The sequence below is a fragment of the Meleagris gallopavo genome, chromosome 26 (genome assembly GCF_905368555.1).
Source record: "Meleagris gallopavo chromosome 26, MGAL_WU_HG_1.1, whole genome shotgun sequence".
NCBI lineage: Eukaryota > Metazoa > Chordata > Aves > Galliformes > Phasianidae > Meleagris > Meleagris gallopavo.
Genome location: NC_139429.1, coordinates 4,445,100 through 4,463,852, shown reverse-complemented (window position 1 = coordinate 4,463,852; position 18,753 = coordinate 4,445,100). Strand labels below are relative to the sequence as shown.

The following is an 18,753-nucleotide window of genomic DNA, read 5'->3' as shown; positions in this document are numbered from 1 at the left end:
GATGAGGCCTTACCAGGGCAGAGTAGAGGGGGAGGATCACTCCCTCGACCTGCTGGACATGTTCTTCTTAATGCAGCCCAGAATGCCATTGGCCTTTTTGGCCACGAGGGCACACTGCTGGCTCATGGCCAACCTGTCGTCCACCAGGACGCCCAGGTCCCTCTCTGCAGAGCTCCTCTCCAGCAGCTCATCCCCCAGCCTGTATTGGTGCACGCAATTATTCCTCCCTAGGTGTAAGACCCTACACTTGCTTTTGTTGAACCTCATCCGGTTTCTTACTGCCCAGCTCTCCAGCCTGTCCAGGTCTCGCTGAATGGCAGCACAGCCTTCAGGCGTGTCAGCCAATCCTCCCAACTTCGTATCATCAGCAAACTTGCTGAGGGTGGCCACTATCCCCTCATCAAGGTCATTGATGAAGATGTTGAACAAGACCGGACCCAGCACAGACCCCTGGGGGACACCACTGGTTACAGGTCTCCAGCCAGACTCTGCACCACCAACGACGACCCTCTGCGCTCTGCCAGTCAGCTAGTTCTCAGCCCACCTCACTGTCCACTCATCTATCCCAAAGTTGCAATGCACACACATAGAATCATAAAGGTCGTAAAAGGTCTCTGAGATCCCCGAGTCCAACCGCAGCCCATACCCACCGTGCCACCAAACCACAGCCCCAAGCACTGCATCCCCACGGTTCTGGAACACCCCCTGGGACAGTGATGCTGATGCAAGACATCCATAAATCAACGTCAGGTCCGGCGGCTTGTGCATAAATGTGCGAATTCCAACACTAGCTAATTAATGAGCTAATTAATGCATGCGGGTTGCACCGGTGCGTTTTTGTTTACGTGTCGGAGCCCTCCTGGATGCCAGGGGGCGCTAAAGCACCGCGCCACTCTTTAGTCCCTCGTCCAACTTCCGGCTCTCGATGATGACGCCATTATAGTGCGACGCGGTGACGCCCGCTGTCCGGCTGAGCAGGAGGTGAGCGCGGCGGCCCCGGGCCTGCCCGGTGCGGTTCCGTTCGGTTCGTCGCCGTCACCGCAGGTCGGCCCGGCCCGGCCCGCATGGCGCGGCGCTGAGTGGAGATGACCGATCAGGAGAACAACAACAGCATCTCCGGCAACCCCTTCGCCGCGCTCTTCAGCTCCCTCGCCGACGCCAAGCAGTTCGCCGCCGGTCAGAAGCAGCAGCTGCGGCAGCTGGCAGGTCAGGGCCGGGGCGAGGGGCTGGGAGAGGCCTGCTGCTGCTGGGCCGAGGCGAGGAAGCGGGCGGCGGGCTGCTGGCTGGTGCCGTGCGTTCCTACGAAGCCTTTCCCCGGCTGTGAGTGATGAGGAAGAAGCTCAGGAGCTTTATTTTGCAGGAGAGGAAACTTCAGCCAGCCAGGATGACTCTGACAACAGCGTGTCCGAGAGCCTCGATGACTGTGATTACTCTGTGGCTGAGATCAGCCGCTCCTTCCGCTCCCAGAGGGAGCTGTGCGAGCAGCTCAACATCAATCACATGATCCAAAGGATCTTTCTCATCACTCTGGACAACAGTGAGTGCCCGTGCTGTCCCTGGTTGTTGATGCGGCTTGCCTTGTGAAGGCTTGCGTTGGGCCTCAAGGGGATGGGATGCTGGTATTCTCTGGGTGAACAGTAGGAGGCACGGCCCCTCCTCAGACAGCAAGCTCTGCTCTGGTTCTTGTGCTGGTGTAAAACAGGCTGGGAGGAACGCGAGGTGGAAAAGGTCCTCTGTGTCCTCAAACCATGCAGCTGGTTCATATCTGATGTTCCCAGAACCTTGAACAGAGCTTATGTGTTTGCTTTTCACCTGTAAGGGTTAGAGAAAACAACGTTATGCAACTGCTGTGAAAGACTGTTTCTGCCTCTATCATTGAAAAGAATCCTGAAAGTTAACACCTCTGAGTGTCATCCTCTGCGTGCAGCGAATGGAAGCATCACTTAGCATGTCTCGGAACTGGCACCAGTGTGGCACCTCTGGCACCAGTGTGCTGAGGAGCTCGTGCTGCTCCTGCTAAGTGGGGCCACATGGGACAAGGGTGTGAACAGAGAAATTCCCTGAGAGCTTGGGGTCTTGTGAGGAACCATGTAGAACCCTGAAACTGTTTTATACAAGTGATATCAGTGTAAGAGTGCAGCTTCTAATGATGTGGGTTCTGTGCTTGTAGAAAAATGCCTTGCTGGATTCCCTAATGAAATGTGGTTTAAACAGGAGCTTGTCAGATCTATGTGAAATTGGACAGGGATGCTGGGAGGTGGGCAGTGCTTCCCTGCAGCAGCCAGTAGCAGACAACTGCCTTTGCCACAAGCAGGATCCTACTTGCAGATTTCACTTCCTGCAGCTATGTTCTATCAATCGGGACAGCAGATTATTTATGTTCTCATCAGGTGATCCCAGCATGAAGAGTGGAAATGGGATTCCAGCTCGTTGTGTGTATTTGGAAGAAATGGCTGCAGATCTGGATGACCAAGATTGGCTTGACATGGAAAACATCGAACAGGTATAACAACTGCATGCCTCATATCTCATGCAGAGCAATGACTGTCCAGATAGAGACTGCATCAGTGCTACGAGAGATGTGCTGGTTGTAACTGGCCAAACTCTTAAAATCCTAACTCACATGGGGAATTTAGTATCCTCTATTTGAGATAGGTTGTCCTGTAGGAACGGTAACAGGTGAGGAGAACTTTGCAAGTGCATAGTCTGTTTTTAAAAGATAACGGATTTTTTTGTTTTGTTTGTAATTTTTCCTGAAGCTGTTTCACTTTCAAGCTGTTCTTACTTGTATCTAGGCGCTGTTTACCCGCCTGCTGCTGCAGGAGCCTGGGAACAACCTGATTTACATGACCTCTGCTGGCACACAGAATCTCTCTGCAGATCGAGATGCAGGGGAGAAACAAATTCTACGCTACCTCTATGCCTGTTTCCAGAGGGCAAGAGAAGAGGTGGGTAGGAGTTTCTGAGAAATAAGGTAACTTTGATATCTAAAAGCTGATGTTTTCGTGGCAAGAGGCGGATATGCAGCCTCAGATCTATTTTATTCTTTCTGTGCAGATAACCAAGGTTCCAGAGAACTTGCTGCCCTTTGCTGTGCGCTGCCGAAATCTGACTGTGTCAAATGCTCACACTGTTCTTCTCACCCCAGAGATTTATGTCAACCAAAATGTGTATGAGCAGCTGGTGGACCTGATGTTGGAAGCATTGAGAGGAGCACGTAAGTTTGAGTGAACTTTAATTTATGTCTTTGTGAGGTTACTGTTAGTGTGGTTATGAGGCTTTCTGTTCTGTTTTAGCTGTGTTTCTCTGCAAGTGTATTCAGCCCTGTGAAGGTTTAAATTTTGCAGTCAGAATGACAATGAGATCTCCTGTCTCCACTGAGGAGGTGGCTCTAAAAGGCACTCTGAATTCTTGTATCTAACTGGTAAAACCAGCAAGAACAGCAGTGTGGCTCAGATAAAGCTTCGACTCCCTTTGTCATTAAAAGGAAGACGAAGAGGAGGGCTGTGTTTAGGTTGTAGTGTGTGCATACTCTAAGATCTGGCTGCACTGAACATTGCCAGTAATTGTCTTGTGTCCCTTGCTAGATTTTGAAGACATGACTGAGTTTCTTGAGGAGGTCATTGAAGCCTTAACGATGGACGAGGAAGTGCGGACGTTTGGGGAAGTCATGGTTCCAGTGTTTGATATTTTATTGAGCAGGATCAAGGACTTGGACCTTTGCCAGATCCTGCTGTACACTTACCTGGATATGATCCTCTATTTCACAAAGCAGAAAGATGTAGCTAAGGTATGTGCTTTTCAGTTATCAAGAACTGTTAACTTTTTTAATTGTTATGGGGAAACTCAGCTGGTTGGAATAGTATCACCTTAGTGTTGTTCAGTGAACGCTTCTGAAGTATCACTCAAAAAGGCAAGAGGTAGAAGAAGGAAAAAGAGTTTGCACATAACAGTGGGAAAGCAGACAGGAGTCGTAGAAGCAGGTACTTCTAGTGTTCCTGTAATTTTCTGTTCATGGCTGATTTTTGTTTTTTTTTAATTGTTTTTTTTTCTGTGACACATCTTGTGCTCTTCTCATTTTCAGCAATTCATCTTTACGATGCAGTTCTGATGACTGCATGTCAGTTAGGCTGCTGCATGTTCAATTGTTTTCCCTAGGTTTTTGCAGGGTATATTCAGCCCAAGGATCCTAGCAATGGACAGATGTACCAGAAGACTTTGCTAGGTGCCATTTTAAATATCTCCTGCTTGCTAAAGACTCCTGGTGTGGTAGAGAATCATGGGTATTTCTTGAATCCATCCCGATCTAGTCCACAAGAGATCAAGGTGCAGGAATCCAACATTCATCAGGTGAGACTGAATTGTAACAATGCTGCTTCCCAATGGGTTTTATTGGTCTCTGCTTCTGGGTTCAAGTGAGAAGACTGGATGCTGGGGTTGTGTTCTTTTGCTGGCTCTTCAATAGCCTGGCTTGTGGCTAAGAAAGTCCTAGAACCACTTTAGCCTGTAGATTCTCCATCTGTAAGACATGGATGGGTATAACTGCTCACTCAGGTTGTATCCAAAGTCTTCATATTGACCTCATGTTTCTGCTGCTTAAGAAGTCATTGCTTATGAAGTAGCTTCCTGAGCTTTGGGAAAATGATAGGGTGCTTGTAGGGCACCGTAACTGAAGGTGGTATATGGAGATAATCTACCTTTGTTGTAATTACTGTGAAATAGTTTTTTCAGTGCCTTTCCTCTAATTAAAACATTGGCTCACGAGCAGATAGAATGGCGAGCAGCACTTTTTCTCTGTGAAATTAAGTAGCTTCCCTCCTGAGATCAGCAGTGCTAGTAGGATCTTGGGTTGTTTCAGAAGAGAAAGGTGTTTTTCACAAAGAATGAGATTTCCAGCCATGCGTTCTTTCAAGGTTGTTGTTTCTGCAAAAAATGTGTGAAGAATTTTGCTTGTATTTCCCACAGAAACAACTTGCATTTCAGTGTGGTGTTAATTATTCTGGCCTCAGGTTTTGAGCTATTCGTAATGTGTGTCTGAGTGGTGATTAATACAGGTGTCACAATGATAATTTACTTTGAAAATCCTTCCTTTTGAGGGTGGGGTGCTGTAACATGGGACAACTCTGGAAGCATTTAATAAGATAGTCAAAAGAAGCCTTCAGATCATGACTCCTTCAACCATTCTCTGTTCCGTGTTACAGTTTATGGCCCAGTTCCATGAGAAGATCTACCAGATGCTCAAGAACCTGTTGCAGTTGTCTCCAGAGACGAAGCACAAGATTCTCTCCTGGCTTGGAAACTGTCTGCACGCTAACTCAGGCCGTACCAAAATTTGGGCTAATCAGATGCCAGAGATCTTCTTCCAGATGTATGCCTCAGATGCCTTCTTTCTGAATTTGGGAGCTGCCCTCCTGAAGCTGTGTCAGCCCTTTTGCAAACCAAAATCTCCTAGGCTGCTAACCTTTAACCCCACTTACTGTGCCCTGAAGGAGCTGAATGAAGAGGAGCGGAGGAGTAAGAATGTACATATGAAAGGTATGTCCAAAACCTGTGGGAGCAAGTGAAGTAAAAAGGGATCTTCTCAGTTCTTAACCTCTCCAGTGCACTCTTGCTGTATGCTGGTAAAGGGTGAGTTAAGTGAGAGACTACAGAGGAAAAAGGGAAGAGATGAATTCAAATAAAACACTGTCCAGTGTCACTTGCAGTCACTTCATATTATCAGGAGGAGCTCTCTTGAGCCCTTAACAAAGCTTAATGTAAAGATGCTTTTAATTCTAGGTTTGGAAAAAGAAACGTGTTTGATACCTGCTGTGACTGAACAAGAGCCAGAGTTTGCAAACAGCTACAATCTGGTGACAGAAAACCTGGTTCTGACACAGTATACCCTTCACTTAGGATTTCACAGGTAATAATTCTAGAGCTGTGTGTATTCTTAGGGAGCTGGCCTCTGAGAATGTATTAGAGGTGCTGCTGAGGCATGCACTTTGAGAGAGGTTTTGTGTCTTTAGGCTTAAATAATTAATATTCAGAAATAATGTGAAAGCTCAAGCTTTAGGCACAAGATTGTTCACATACATCTGCATGTGATTAGCCAGATTTTTAGTAAATGTTCAGAGTTCAGAGTATACCAGTTGAGTTGCCAAATGCATTTTGACTGACGACTTGAGTGTCGGGCTGACTAATTGAGTAAAGAATTTTTGCTCACTTGTGTTCAGTCCAAGCTAACAGCCTTACAGAATCCACTTATAGTATTTTAACAGGTAGGTGCTGGGTTGCCAGGGCTCACTCAGTTCTGTTACCTTCTGTGGGAGAGCAGGCCTCTGTCCTTTTGCTTATCTACTAGGGAGCATCTCAGTAGCAGAGTGTGAGGTGTCTGAACTGCTCCACTAAATTGATTTTATTCAAAGCAGCAGTGCAAGGTAACTGGCCGTTTCCAGGAAACAATTTTCTGGACACCAGAATGCACTATTTTTATAGCTTTCTTCTCTAAATTGTTGCCTGGATACTATGAGGTCACCACTGATTCAGGCATAGTCCCCTTCTGGTTTATTATCTAAATATAGAAATAGATGAAAAAGTTATGCAAGTGGCTTGTTGCTGGGAAACTGAAAATGTCACTTCCCAGGCTCACCCACACCCTGACCTTGGTAACCCAACAAGGTTTGCAGCTGCGTGGGTTGCTTGTCTGCACCACTGCAGAGTGCTTCGTAGGAGCTGCTGTTTTACCAGGCTGCTTAGCAGACCTCTTTGGTATTTCAGGAGGATTTCTTGTCCTTTCAAGTCCTGGCTTGCCTTTCTCTATACATTTCTTGTTACTGACCCCTGAAACAGATTATTTGCAGGGAAATAGCTTAAACAGAAGAGATACTTGCCTGCTGCACAGAATGTCTCTAACAAACAAGCTAAGTTGTAGCTAGCAAGCACGGTGACTTCTGTATTGCTTAGGCAGTCTGTACTGAACTTACTTGCATCTTGTCTGATGTCTTGCCTTGTTTTCCCCGAGTAGGTTGCATGACCAGATGGTAAAGATAAACCAAAGCCTTCACCGCCTGCAGGTAGCGTGGCGAGAAGCTCAGCAGAGTTCTAGCCCTGCTGCTGACAGCCTCAGGGAGCAGTTTGAACGCCTGATGACCATCTATCTCTCCACGAAGACGGCGATGACGGAGCCACAGATGCTGCAGAACTGCCTGAATCTGCAGGTGTCCATGGCAGTTCTCCTGGTACAGCTGGCTATAGGAAACCAAGGGACTGAGCCTGTAGAGCTGACGTTTCCATTGCCAGGAGTGGAAAACAGCGCGTTGGCCTATGTACCAGGTGAAGCCACTTCTGCTGGTTTGTGCTGCTGCATGTAAGGGTCTGAATCTAAAGCAGCTTAAGAAGTGCTCCGTTCAGAGTGTTTATGCATACGTGGCCTTATTCTTTATGATTCCTTAAGCACCAGGGTTTCCCCTTAGTTTTCAGCTTTGTGAAGGGTGAGTTACAGAACATGTGAGAGAGTGTAGTGTGAGTCAGCTGAACTTCAACGATAACAACACCCAGATCATAGCATCCAAAACAGGCAGAGATCTCTCAGTTAATCCAGCAAGCTAGTCCTGATGCTGTCTAGATGAATACTGGAAGCTCTGTCCAAAGCAGTGCTTTGCTTTCCAGGGGAGAGGATGCAGTGCTACTGCTGATAGCATTTTTCTTTGCACAGAATATTCTCTTTGAAGAGGGTCATTAACTCTCCTAACATTTGCAGCTCTTTCAGGGAATGCTTCAGATTTTGATTGCTGCTGACCTTTTAGAGATCCTATGCGTTGCCATGTTGCTAAGTTTGGCCAAATCCTGCATTGATTTACTGTTCTCCATGTGCACTAAATTCTGTTGTGTTGAGACTGTCTTCCCTTGAGCTTCTGCTGTGTAGCAGTGCATAACATCAATGGAGAGCTGCTGGGAGCCCTGTAGAGTGACTTTTGAGATGAGTGAAGTGAATCCTGTGTGTTAGATTTCTCCAGGCTGTGTATTCTTCACGATTTTGGTATTCTAATAAAACTCCTCCTTAGTTCTGAAGCCTTAATTGGAATTAGAGAGGTAAGCTAAGTGCCATGAAGGCCAGAAAACATGCTGTGTGAGCTGCCTGATGAACTAACATGCAATCTCTCCTCACAGAATTCTTTGCAGATAATTTGGGTGACTTCTTCATTTTCCTGCGGCGTTTTGCTGATGACATCTTGGAGACTTCTGCCGATTCTCTGGAGCACATCCTTCACTTTGTTACTGTTTTCATGGGTGATGTGGAGAGGTACGTACAGACCCAGGTCTAAACCCTTTATGCTTACTGCAGAGCACCTGGATAGAAACAGAAAGGTGGGAATTGTCAGAGGTGCCTTGGGCTTGGCTCATACATCTGTAGGTTGCTTGATCTCTTTGTAAATAATCAAATTCTGCTCACAGAAGGCACTAAAAGCTGCCTGAAGGACTTGTGCTTCACATAAGGCAAACAGAATATTCGGTGTCTAAATACTTGTTTAGTCATACTATGCAGGAGCAAAGTCACCCAGAAACTAGGTGCCACTGATCACTGAGCAAGGGAGGTTTGGCTGTTGCTGTAACAGTAACTGCTGCTCGTCTCTAGATGTTGTTGAGAGAGTTTTTCCACACTCTCAATACTTCTTACTACCTGAAGAAGTTACTTCTGTGCTTGCTGGCACTCTCATCTACACAGAGGGCATATGGCAGCAGGAGCACTAAGAGTATGCATCAGCTGGAAATCACCACCTAATCAAAATGTACTTGGAAGATTACTTATTCTGCTGCTTCCCTTGGTGCTGTATACACAGAAATGAGCAAGTATGGTGTTGAGTAGAATTTAGATGCTAGTTGTGGTCATCTGGCTGTGGATTAAAGCGCTGTATTTAACAAAAACTAGTTTTGAGTGGGAGTTGGTGGAGGTGCAAAGAATCAGATGTTGTTCCCAGCAGAATCTGTCTGTCTTTTAACGTGGACGCTTTGCTTTATGCTCCTGTATGACATAAGAAACTGCTTTGTTAGAGATGCTTTGCTAGTTGCTACAGGAACATACCAAAATTGATCTTTTTTAAGTATCCCTTTGAATTCTACTGTTTTTTCACTTACAGAATGAAAAATCCTCATCTGCGAGCCAAGCTGGCAGAAGTGCTGGAAGCTGTGATGCCTCATTTAGATCAGGCCCAGAATCCACTTGTCTCCAGTGTGTTTCATCGTAAAAGAGTGTTCTGCTCTTACCAACACGCTGCCCATCTTGCTGAGGCACTTATCAAAGTCTTTGTGGATATTGAGTTTACTGGTAAGCAGGGAAGGTGAAGAGGTGTCTTCCTTCTCTAAAATTTATTCAGGTTTTGAAGTGCTGTGGTGTAAAAGAAGGAATCTGTGCTTTGTTAAACTGCTCAGTTGTATTCCAGCAAAGCACCTGTCTTTCCAGAATTCTGACTTGCACAAAACCACACGGCTAGGAAGTATAACTGTCAAAGGGCAAGTGTTTGTTGGTGCAGCAGTGCTTGTCATTTGCCATTTCCTTCTACTGTGGAATCGGTTGTGTTGTTTGGAAGTCAGTGACAGGTCTCTGACTTCTCCAGGAGCTGTTTTTTATAATCCCTTGAGAGCAATAGGAAACACATGCTGTTAGAGGAAATGCATAAGTGTAGCTGAGGCGGTCATTTTCCTTCCCAGGGGGTTCTGTTGGACTCTGTTGGTTTCCTGCAGTCCTACTTACAGTTGGCACTTCCTGCACTTTGAAATTGAAGAATTACTCACGAGCTGGAAGTGCTGCCCTTCTCACTTGCTTGTGTCTATTTCTGCTTGGGATGCTGTCAGGCACACTGACTATCCATTGACTGCACCCTCCTGCTGTAAAAGTATCCCAGGTGATCTTAAACAGCTGTGATCCCAGCAGCCACTCATGCTTTTTTTCCACAGGACTTGCTCGTTGTACCCTATGGATGCTTAGCTTAGCCTGGTCACAGCAGTGGTAACAGTCAGTAGAAACTGCTGGACCTTTTTGTTGAGGAAGTGGTGGTGAAACTGTGCTTTGACTGCTTGCTGCCCATTGATGCATTCAATACCCAACTTTATGGTCACTATTCAGCTTCCTGAAAAAAACGCAGCCTGCTCCCACACAGTGCTGAGCAAACATTGAAGAGGAATTAAAAATCTCTGCCTGTGCCCATAGCCAAAACGTGGTGCTCTCGCTTCTGTCCAGGTGACCCACATCAGTTTGAGCAGAAGTTCAACTACCGCCGTCCGATGTATCCCATCCTGAGATACATGTGGGGCACGGATTCGTACCGGCAGAGCATAAAGGTGAGACAAGATGTAAATGTGAGCATGTCTGTCTAGCTCTTCATGGAACTGTGTCTTGCAGTTTGGACTGTGTCAGAGCAGTAATCGTTTTCCTGTTGTTTGCAGGCTTTGGCTGATTATGCCTCAGAGAATCTAGAAGCAATGAATCCCCCTCTTTTCCTGCGCTTCCTTAATTTGCTCATGAATGATGCAATTTTCCTGTTGGATGAAGCCATACAGGTAGGGTTTTGTGTGTATGCTGCAGGCATTGTGTAGAAATGGTTCTTACTCCCTTTTAGGTGGCTGATTACAGCAGTGACCTTTTATCTCCAGAACAATATTAATATACTTTTGCTCTTTGGATGAATCCTTGCAGTAGATATTTGCTGGGAAACTCAGCTGAGCCAGGTTCATGATCTTGCAAGCATCAAGTCTGGTATAGCAAACACCATGGAAGAAGGGATTATGGCAGAAGTATGATGGGGTTTGGGACAGCACTCAAAGGGCACTTGATTCCATACCCCTTCATCCTGGGAAGTGGATCAGAACAAAAAGAAACAGAAAAGCTTTCTTTTTTCCTTCCCAGATGGAGAGTCAGAAGGAAATCTGCCTGTTGTTAATCTGGATGCAGCCAGGCTTTAAATGAGTTCTGCAGTTTTTGATTATCAAATCCCCTTGGCCTTTCCTCAGGTGGTGTAGGCTAATAAGGACCTTTTGTCTCTAGGCAATTTTCTGTTAGGTTTACAAGGCAAGTTTCAGCTGAATTCGTGTCCCTGTTGTGTGATGATAGTCTCACCATGCCTTCCAGAGCCTCTTGGTGCTGCCAGAAAGTGCTTTTGTGGAGCTTTTACCTGGGACAGAATGGAGACTGGCAGATCAGACAGGTCACATGGATGTTGCACATCTGGTTTTGAACATCTACAGACTTCATACAGTTTGTCTGTATGAGCAATTGTATGTTTTATTAAAGTTATGCAGTTATGAACCCTTTCAAATGCTCTACCTTTTCTTTCCCTAACTGGCCCCTGTCAGAGTGGAGCAGACAGTATCTGAGGTCTTGCCATTAAGATTCCTAGGGTGGTGAGAACACAAAGGCATTATAACACAAGTGAGCTCTTATTTCTTGCTTGTTACAGCTTTTGAAATTAACTCATGGCATTCCACTCTTGAAAACGCTTTGGTTTTTCTGCCTCTGCCTCCTGAGATCAGGCAGATGAGCAGTGAGGCTTCATGCTTTCTGTTAATGTTACCTAGATGCGTTCAAGTGGAATTTGCCATAGGAAGAGGTGGTAACATTATATTGATTGACCAGAGGAGACGATTTGGAACGTGGATGCTCTCTGTGCTAAGCACTCAAAAGCTGTACTGAACATCTCTGACAGTTTTCTTAGTTCACTAAGGTTTCTTTTCTGCCTACATCTGTGCTGGCAGAAGGTTACAGAATGAAGGTTCTATGAGAAGCAATCCTAACGTAATCCATATTCATTACAGACGTTCTGGTTTTTAGCATCTCCCTGCTAATGCTGTCAGGCAGTGATGAGGGAGCACTCTGGCTTAGCTGTTGTTGTCTATTTATTGCCTGTTCTCCTGAGGCTGCTGTAGGAGATGTGTTCCATGCTTCTCTATCAAACACATGTGCCTCTTCTGTGTTGAAAGGAAAGCATCTTAGTCTGCTTTACTCACACAGCTGCTCCCATATGTTTCCCTGCTGTGTTTTTACAGTACCTGAGTAAGATTAAAATTCAGCAGATAGAGAAGGACCGTGGTGAGTGGGACAGCCTGTCCCAGGAGGCTCGTCGGGAGAAGGAGTCCAGCCTGCAGATGTTTGGTCAGCTGGCTCGATTCCACAACATCATGTCCAACGAAACCATCGGTACTCTGGCCTTCCTGACATCAGGTAGGAGGAGCAAATCCTGCCTGCTGAGACCTACAGAACTGCATTGCCTGGGAATTGGGTGGGTCTGATTCGGTTTAAGGATTGTCAGAGAGGGACTGGATTACTGTGAAGCTCAGGGAACTATTGGTTTCTGTTCCAGAAATCAAGTCCCTGTTTGTGCATCCCTTTCTTGCTGAACGCATCATCTCCATGCTAAACTATTTTCTGCAACACCTGGTTGGCCCTAAAATGGGAGCTTTGAAAGTCAAGGATTTCAGCGAGTTTGACTTCAAACCACAGCAGCTAGTTTCTGACATCTGTACGATCTACCTGAACCTTGGGTATGTGACAAGGGAGTGCTGGAGGTGGGATGTCAGAAGTGCTCGTGGAGAAGAATGGCCTTTGGGTGCTCTTAAGTATAAACAGGTTTTTGTCATCTCTTGGACACTGATGATGTTTGCAAGGAATTGGAAACCTAATTTGGCCTAAAGTGGGACTAGCTGTGATGTGCACACCAAAACCTGCACTGGGATGGGAATTGCAGCTGCAGTTAGGTGAACATCTGGGGTAGCAGAGCCCTGTGACCTCCTTTGCCACAGGGTGGGAGTGTTTTCATAGGAGCTGTGTGAACAGAAGTCCTTAATGGGCCTTTCAGAAGCATGGTGTGCTCTTCTGTAACTGTTCTTGGGTTACACAGGGAAGACAGCTCCAATGCGGCTAGTAGTAGGAGTGGAAGTTGAGCGTAATCACAGTTAAATTCATCCCGTCTGTGGAGAGGACCTAGGAAAAACATTTGATAACAGTCAAGCTTTTCTCTTGATACCATGTAACTCGAGTTCCTTGCTCTGGTAACACAGCCGTTGAGAGCAGTGTGTTTTGTAGCCAGAGGAATATGAATTCTTAAGCTCTTGTTTTCTTTCAAATTGTGGTCCAGGGATGAAGAAAACTTCTGTGCCACAGTACCGAAGGACGGCCGTTCCTATTCACCAACGCTCTTTGCCCAGACAGTAAGGGTTCTGAAGAAAATCAATAAGCCTGGCAACATGATAGTGGCTTTCAGTAACCTGGCTGAGAGGATCAAGGTGAGAAGTAGATAGGATAATAGGATAAAAGCCAAAAAGAAAGGAAACTGCCATCCTTTTCCATCTGTTTATGGCTGCACCTTTGCCATGAAGCTGCAGTTCTGGGAAATGGTGCTTTATCTCAAGTGTATGCTTGGACAGCTGAGAAGGCTCCTTTATGGCACAGACCCCTAGAAGTTTTAGCATGCAGTTCTTGAATGCATCTACAGCTGTATGAGCGTATAGCATGAGAAGAGAAGTGTGTGGTGGCTTATAGTGAGGCTTGGCTATTGGAGTTTGTCAGCTTCTAGTGGCAAATATGTTTGTGCTAAATCAGGCTCCCCAGCCTGTTCTATGTCTTTGTAGTTTTAACAGTGCCTCTGTTAAACAGCCACTGCCCTGACCAGCTGTGATACTTGTGTGTTCCAGTGAAGTGTTTTTTCAGTCACGATGCTGTTAAAAGCAAACCTGTTTCTGAAAGAATTGGAACAGCACGGGGAACTCTGGGGTTTTAAAAGCTGTGTTTGCCTGTCAGTCTCTTGCAGACCGTCAGCAGCAGGAAGAGGAGACATATGCAGATGCTTGTGATGAGTTCCTGGATCCTATCATGAGCACTCTGATGTCTGACCCAGTAATCCTGCCATCATCCCGTGTCACTGTGGATCGATCAACCATAGCCCGGCACCTTCTGAGGTATGAAATGTAGGCTTAAGTGCAACCTTGGTTATGTTAAGCTTCCTTTGTCACTGATTTGCTTTTCATGGGGCAAGGACTTGTGCTTTTCCAAGTGGGAAGCTTGGGATAGAGTGGGGTATACAGGTAATATATTTCACTTATCTAATGATATCCAGTGACACGTGGGCTCAGTGTTGGCTCAGTAAGTTCACTTACCAGCAGGAAGATCGCACCAATCTTCCTGACCAGTCTTATTTTTTTTTTTTTTTTTTCCTAGCAAATGGGCTGTCAAGGTAATCTCCTCAATGCTCTCTTTCAGTGATCAGACAGATCCTTTTAATCGGAGCCCACTCACTATGGACCAGATTAGACCAAACAGGGAGCTTAAAGAAAAGATTCAGCAGTGGCTTGCAGAGAGAAAAAAGCAGAAGGAGGAGCTGGAGGACACACTGAACTGAGAACAAAGATCTCCATACCCAGACATGCAATCATTGGCGAGATAAATGCCTTGCAGAGGTGATGGCAGTTTCTCCAGAGCATCCGTGAAACTTGCCACGTGAATGAAGAATACATCCAGTGTATTTGCACCACATCTGGAATCTCTCATAGTACCTTCTTTTCTCTCTTATTCTGTCTTTCCTTTCAAGAATTATTGTTTAATACCAAGAACTTCCGCTGCACTGTAGCTTCCTCACCTCTGCATCTTGGGAAGTTTCAGCCTCTTCTGATTGTCCTATTGCCCTGTCCCTATACTAATTGTTCTCTGTGTTGGCTAACAACTGCCATGTTACTTTTCCAGTGACACCAAAAATGTTCTTTGCTACCCCAGCCTCTGTTCTGTTGCTGTTGACTTCCAAGTTGTTAAAATGATGTGATCCTGTTTACTGTGAAAGTGATGCTTTCGCATCTGCAGCAGCTCTGAAGTTCAGAGGGAGCATGGACTGAAAGGGGGCAGTTCTGCAAACGTGCACGTGCTGATTGTGGAGCTGATTTCTTTTTCAGATGATACATAGGAATAAGGGTGATAAAATGCAATATTTAGATATTTGTACAGTCGGCTGTGAAGGTCTAGCAGCTCATAGAGCTCCTGCAGGGAGAAATTAGTTGCAGAAAAGCCTCTGCTTTAGCCGGGAGGGATGACAAGGCTGCGTGTTCTTTCGGAGGAGCTTGCAATTAGCGGTCGGTGAATGAGAACACCTGTTGTTTCAGAGCTCTTCCGGAGCCTCGTTGCCTCCCTGCTCAGACTGTGTACGTTCTCCCGAGGAACGCTATAAATCCTCTCTGCCTTCACGCCGTCCCTCGCCTGGTTTATCGCTGCGTTTGGGGGCACGGGGAGGGCACCGGCACCGCGCGGGTCTCGAACCCAGGGCCTTCGGGGCGCCGCGCCGCGCCCCGCCCCGCGCGCGTGGTGCGGGGTCCTTGTGGCTCCGCGCGGGCTGCCCGCGGCAGACGCCTGACGGGAGCACGAAAAGCAGGCGCTGCGGGCAGGCGCCGCGGGCAGGCGGGGTCCTGCGGCGGCAGCGGGGTGACTTTGAGGCATGGCGCAGGCCGCGCAGAAGCTGGTGCAGCGCCTGAGCACCCGCGGGCCTCAGCTGCTGAGCGGTGAGCGCCGGGCGGCCGCTCTGCGCCGACGTGGGACGGGGCGGGAGGTCCGGCCGCGGCTCTCCGTGCGCTGCGACGGCGGGGAAGGGCGCCGGGCCGGGGGCCGGGAGGGACGCGTGTGAGTGCAGCCCGCTGCCCGTCGCTGGGCTCAGCTGCGCGCTCCTTTTGTCCCTTGTAGCTGCCGTGGCCTACTCCAAGCCTCGTCTGGCCACCTTCTGGTACTATGCCAAGGTCGAGCTTGCGCCTCCGACTCCCGGTGAGATCCCCAAAGCCATCGACAGCATGAAAGCCATGGTCAGGAGCTTTCAGTCCGGTCGCCTGGCGCAGCTCACGGTGAAGGTAACGGCTGGGTGGGGATGGATGTAAATAGGAGGCTGTGCTTCTGTTCTGGTTAACAGATCCCAGGTAGGGCTGCTCACGGCAGCCTGCCTTATTGCGTCCGGAGCTTTGCTTCTGCTAATTGTTGCCTGCTTAGACAAGGCTGCTTGCAAGACTGCAAAAAAAAACCCACAAAAACAACCAGCTGAAATCTGCCCTCAGAGCAGTGACTGGCTGACTGGCTCAGTATCTGTTCAGCCATACATCTGTAGTTATTGGTGCTTCTACCCTGCTGCATTTGCATTAGGAGTGTTCACAAAGCCGGGGGTTGGGTTTTGTGCCTTGCATCTGCAGCCCTTCTGTCACTTGTGGGCATTTCTGATCTTGACCTTGGTGTCTGTTAGTAGCAGTGTGATAGGGCTGTGTAGCAAACAGGAGTTCAGCTTGTTTTCTGTTTTCTTGTTCCTGGTATCAAGTATTCTAAAGTGTGTTTAATCTCCAGGATGTTTTGTTGTGATGAGGCTTAGGATCTGTTCAGAAAAATTCTGATCAGGCTCAGCTGCAGGTGAAGACAACAATTGTCTTTGGACGTGTCTTATAAGGATGGTATTTTAAGCTGAAATACCTTGTGGAGATAGGAGCTTTAACATATTTGTCTCATACTGCCCTTGAGGACTTCCTGCTCAGGCTGGACAACCTGTGTCCTGCTTGGCTAGTTAATCCTCATGTGCTGCAAGTCAGAGATGTGCAGCTCTGGTGCTGCCTCCCAGCACAGTGAGCTTCCATCTCATTGCCTGCATGTCCGTGAGGAGCTGAGGCTGCATTTCCTGCCCGGTGCCTGACGTTAGGTCATCTACTACTGCAGTTTGGCTGTGTCTTTATTGGTGTCACACTCCCCAGCCCAGAGCTGCAATGAATATGAAAATCTGATCAAATTGAATAGGGAACAAGTCAGTCAGCTGGGGTAAATTTGCCATCGCTCAGGAGAATTCCTCATTTTAGATGAGGTTTTTGATAATGCTGGTAATCACTTAGACACATTAAGGCTTGTGTTATTCATTGTGACCATTTTATTCTCTGCTGGTCAGCTTATTTTCACAGTGTTGCTTTTTGCTGTTAAAAGGACCCTTTGCTATAATCCTTGAATTATTATTTCTTCTCAGCCATCTACCCGTGGACCTTTCCCTCTGTTTCTTTCAAGTCCTTCTGAAGAGGCATCCCATTGCCTCTTATGTTTTTAAGGCTTTATTGCTGCCTTTTACCTGCTGCCTGCAGAGAAGCTGGCTCAGACTAGCTTCCTTCCTCCTGTTGCTGCCTTTGCTTAATTCAGCACACTAAGCAACCTCATCTGAACAGAGGATTTCTGTTGTCAGCTTTGTCTGTGGAGGACATCATATTGTCTTTAATGCTCACAAATGCAATTAAAAAATGTTTAATATGTGTAAGTAAGATTTACAGCTTGTGAAGGAACAGTGCTGGCTGTCACATACAGAGGAAGTGCGTAGTGCAACTGAGATCAGTATTTGTTGAGAAAGGAAGACAGAGTGGTGTCCTCTGCAAACCTACTTCAGCTCTTTGTGAAACCATTCCCCATGGGAACCAATATATGTTAAGTAGGTGTTCTGAACTCAGTAACTTGGGGCTGGCATTTCAGCAGATACCCTGAAAGCGTGTTTTGTTCAGTACCAGACTTATAAGAAATTATATACACAAAAGCTTGTTTTTTCCTGGGTAAGCTCAGGGATGGAAGAGTTCTGCAGTCTCTTCAGGCTCTGACAGTTGCAGCCTGTGAGCCGCAGGCAATCAGCACACAGAGTGATATTTTCAAGGCACGGTTTCACCACCAGCATTTTAGCTTGACATACTTTCCTGAGCTGCTGTCAGCTGGCTTGAAGCTCAGAGCATTTATGGGTCAAGAGTTGAAAGTGTTTTAATGTTTCAGCATTGTTTCAACTCTTCCACAACTGTACCAGAGCTGTGCTGTGTTCCCTTGGTTCTGTCATTATCTGCTCAAGTGGAGAGAGTAGGGAATGGATTTGCCCAGCAGCCTTACAGAGCTGTGTCATCTGTTTGGTGCATTGCTTGGCCCTGAAATTAAATTGTTTCCTGCAGGTATGGTTTTAGAGCCGTGTAAGCAGATGACTTCTAAAATAAAATCTCAGCTGATGTGGTATTGAACGTTTTAGAACCATTTTAACAGCGTGACCTGTTGAGGGGTGGATGAAGGTGATAAACAGTAACTTGCACATCTGGTTTTGGCTTAAACTGTTGTCTTGCCAATCGGATGACTGCTTTGCTAGTCATGCATGGTGTTTGATTACAAGAGCAAGAAAGGAAGCTGTTGCAGGAGCAAATATTCTAAATTGTGGCTTTTTTTTCTTTCAGGAAGCGCTGAGGAACGGTTTGGTGGCCACAGAGGTGCTGATGTGGTTTTACATTGGTGAGATCATAGGCAAACGAGGCCTGATTGGATACAATGTTTGAAGACTCGACCTCAGTAACGCAGCGTTTGCTGCTGCGGCCCTGAGCCTGTAACACAAATAAAGCCAGGAGCTGATGTAGACTTGTTGTGGTCTTTTTGTGGTGGTTGGGATGCGAGCTTGTCTCTGACCTGGCAATGTCACCAGTGTCACCAATGGCTTTAACACAGCTGCATGAAGGGCAGTCCCCTTAGCACAGCAGCACATGCTGGTGAAGTGACTCACTTTCCTCTGCCTCTCCCTCAAAATGTGAGACAGCATTAAAGCTGGCTTTGGTCATTTCTGCTGCTTGATCATTATTTCTGTGCTAGATGTTTGGATATCTCCTGTGCAACAAGCTACAGTGCTGCAAAAGTAAAGCAATTTCAAACCGACTATATAAAAGCTTTCACTTGTTTCTGAATGTATTTAACATTAGACAGTGAGAACATGCAAGAAACCA

At 46.7% G+C, this 18,753-nt stretch overlaps 2 protein-coding genes across 4 annotated transcripts; both read left to right on the top strand.

Moving 5' to 3' along the window:
• Positions 1-917: 917 nt before the first annotated feature.
• On the top strand, positions 918-15,201 carry UBE4A (ubiquitination factor E4A). Of its 3 annotated transcripts, none has more exons than XM_031556887.2 (19): positions 919-1,206; positions 1,361-1,537; positions 2,391-2,503; positions 2,796-2,948; positions 3,058-3,217; positions 3,588-3,790; positions 4,159-4,350; positions 5,202-5,535; positions 5,779-5,905; positions 7,007-7,314; positions 8,152-8,284; positions 9,120-9,307; positions 10,220-10,320; positions 10,426-10,539; positions 12,022-12,196; positions 12,336-12,516; positions 13,110-13,257; positions 13,772-13,929; positions 14,189-15,201. In XM_031556887.2, exons 1-19 carry the CDS (start codon positions 1,086-1,088, stop codon positions 14,367-14,369), a joined length of 3,267 nt encoding a protein of 1,088 aa, XP_031412747.1. In that variant the 5' UTR covers positions 919-1,085; the 3' UTR covers positions 14,370-15,201. The 3 variants fall into 3 exon arrangements, 2 of the variants coding, with proteins under 2 accessions (XP_031412747.1, XP_010722001.1); XM_010723699.3 differs by having other exon boundaries at positions 920-1,206; positions 14,231-15,201; XR_014879769.1 differs by lacking the exons at positions 12,336-12,516; positions 14,189-15,201 and having other exon boundaries at positions 918-1,206; positions 13,772-13,918.
• A 152-nt stretch (positions 15,202-15,353) lies between these two features.
• ATP5MG (ATP synthase membrane subunit g) lies at positions 15,354-18,394 on the top strand. The gene is made up of 3 exons (XM_085209425.1): positions 15,354-15,513; positions 15,692-15,852; positions 18,217-18,394. The coding sequence occupies exons 1-3, from the start codon at positions 15,450-15,452 to the stop codon at positions 18,313-18,315; spliced, it is 324 nt and encodes a 107-aa protein (XP_085065551.1). The 5' UTR covers positions 15,354-15,449; the 3' UTR covers positions 18,316-18,394.
• Positions 18,395-18,753: the final 359 nt, after the last annotated feature.

Excerpts from the sequence above, each read along its gene's own strand:
- ATP5MG (XM_085209425.1), top strand. The coding sequence starts at position 15,450 with ATGGCGCAGGCCGCGCAGAAGCTGGTGCAGCGCCTGAGCACCCGCGGG. Across the intron at positions 15,514-15,691 it reads CGGGCCTCAGCTGCTGAGCG|CTGCCGTGGCCTACTCCAAG; the intron begins GTGAGCGCCGGG and ends TGTCCCTTGTAG. Across the intron at positions 15,853-18,216 it reads TGGCGCAGCTCACGGTGAAG|GAAGCGCTGAGGAACGGTTT; the intron begins GTAACGGCTGGG and ends TTTTTCTTTCAG.
- UBE4A (XM_031556887.2), top strand. The coding sequence starts at position 1,086 with ATGACCGATCAGGAGAACAACAACAGCATCTCCGGCAACCCCTTCGCC. Across the intron at positions 5,906-7,006 it reads CTTCACTTAGGATTTCACAG|GTTGCATGACCAGATGGTAA; the intron begins GTAATAATTCTA and ends TTCCCCGAGTAG. Across the intron at positions 8,285-9,119 it reads TTCATGGGTGATGTGGAGAG|AATGAAAAATCCTCATCTGC; the intron begins GTACGTACAGAC and ends TTTCACTTACAG.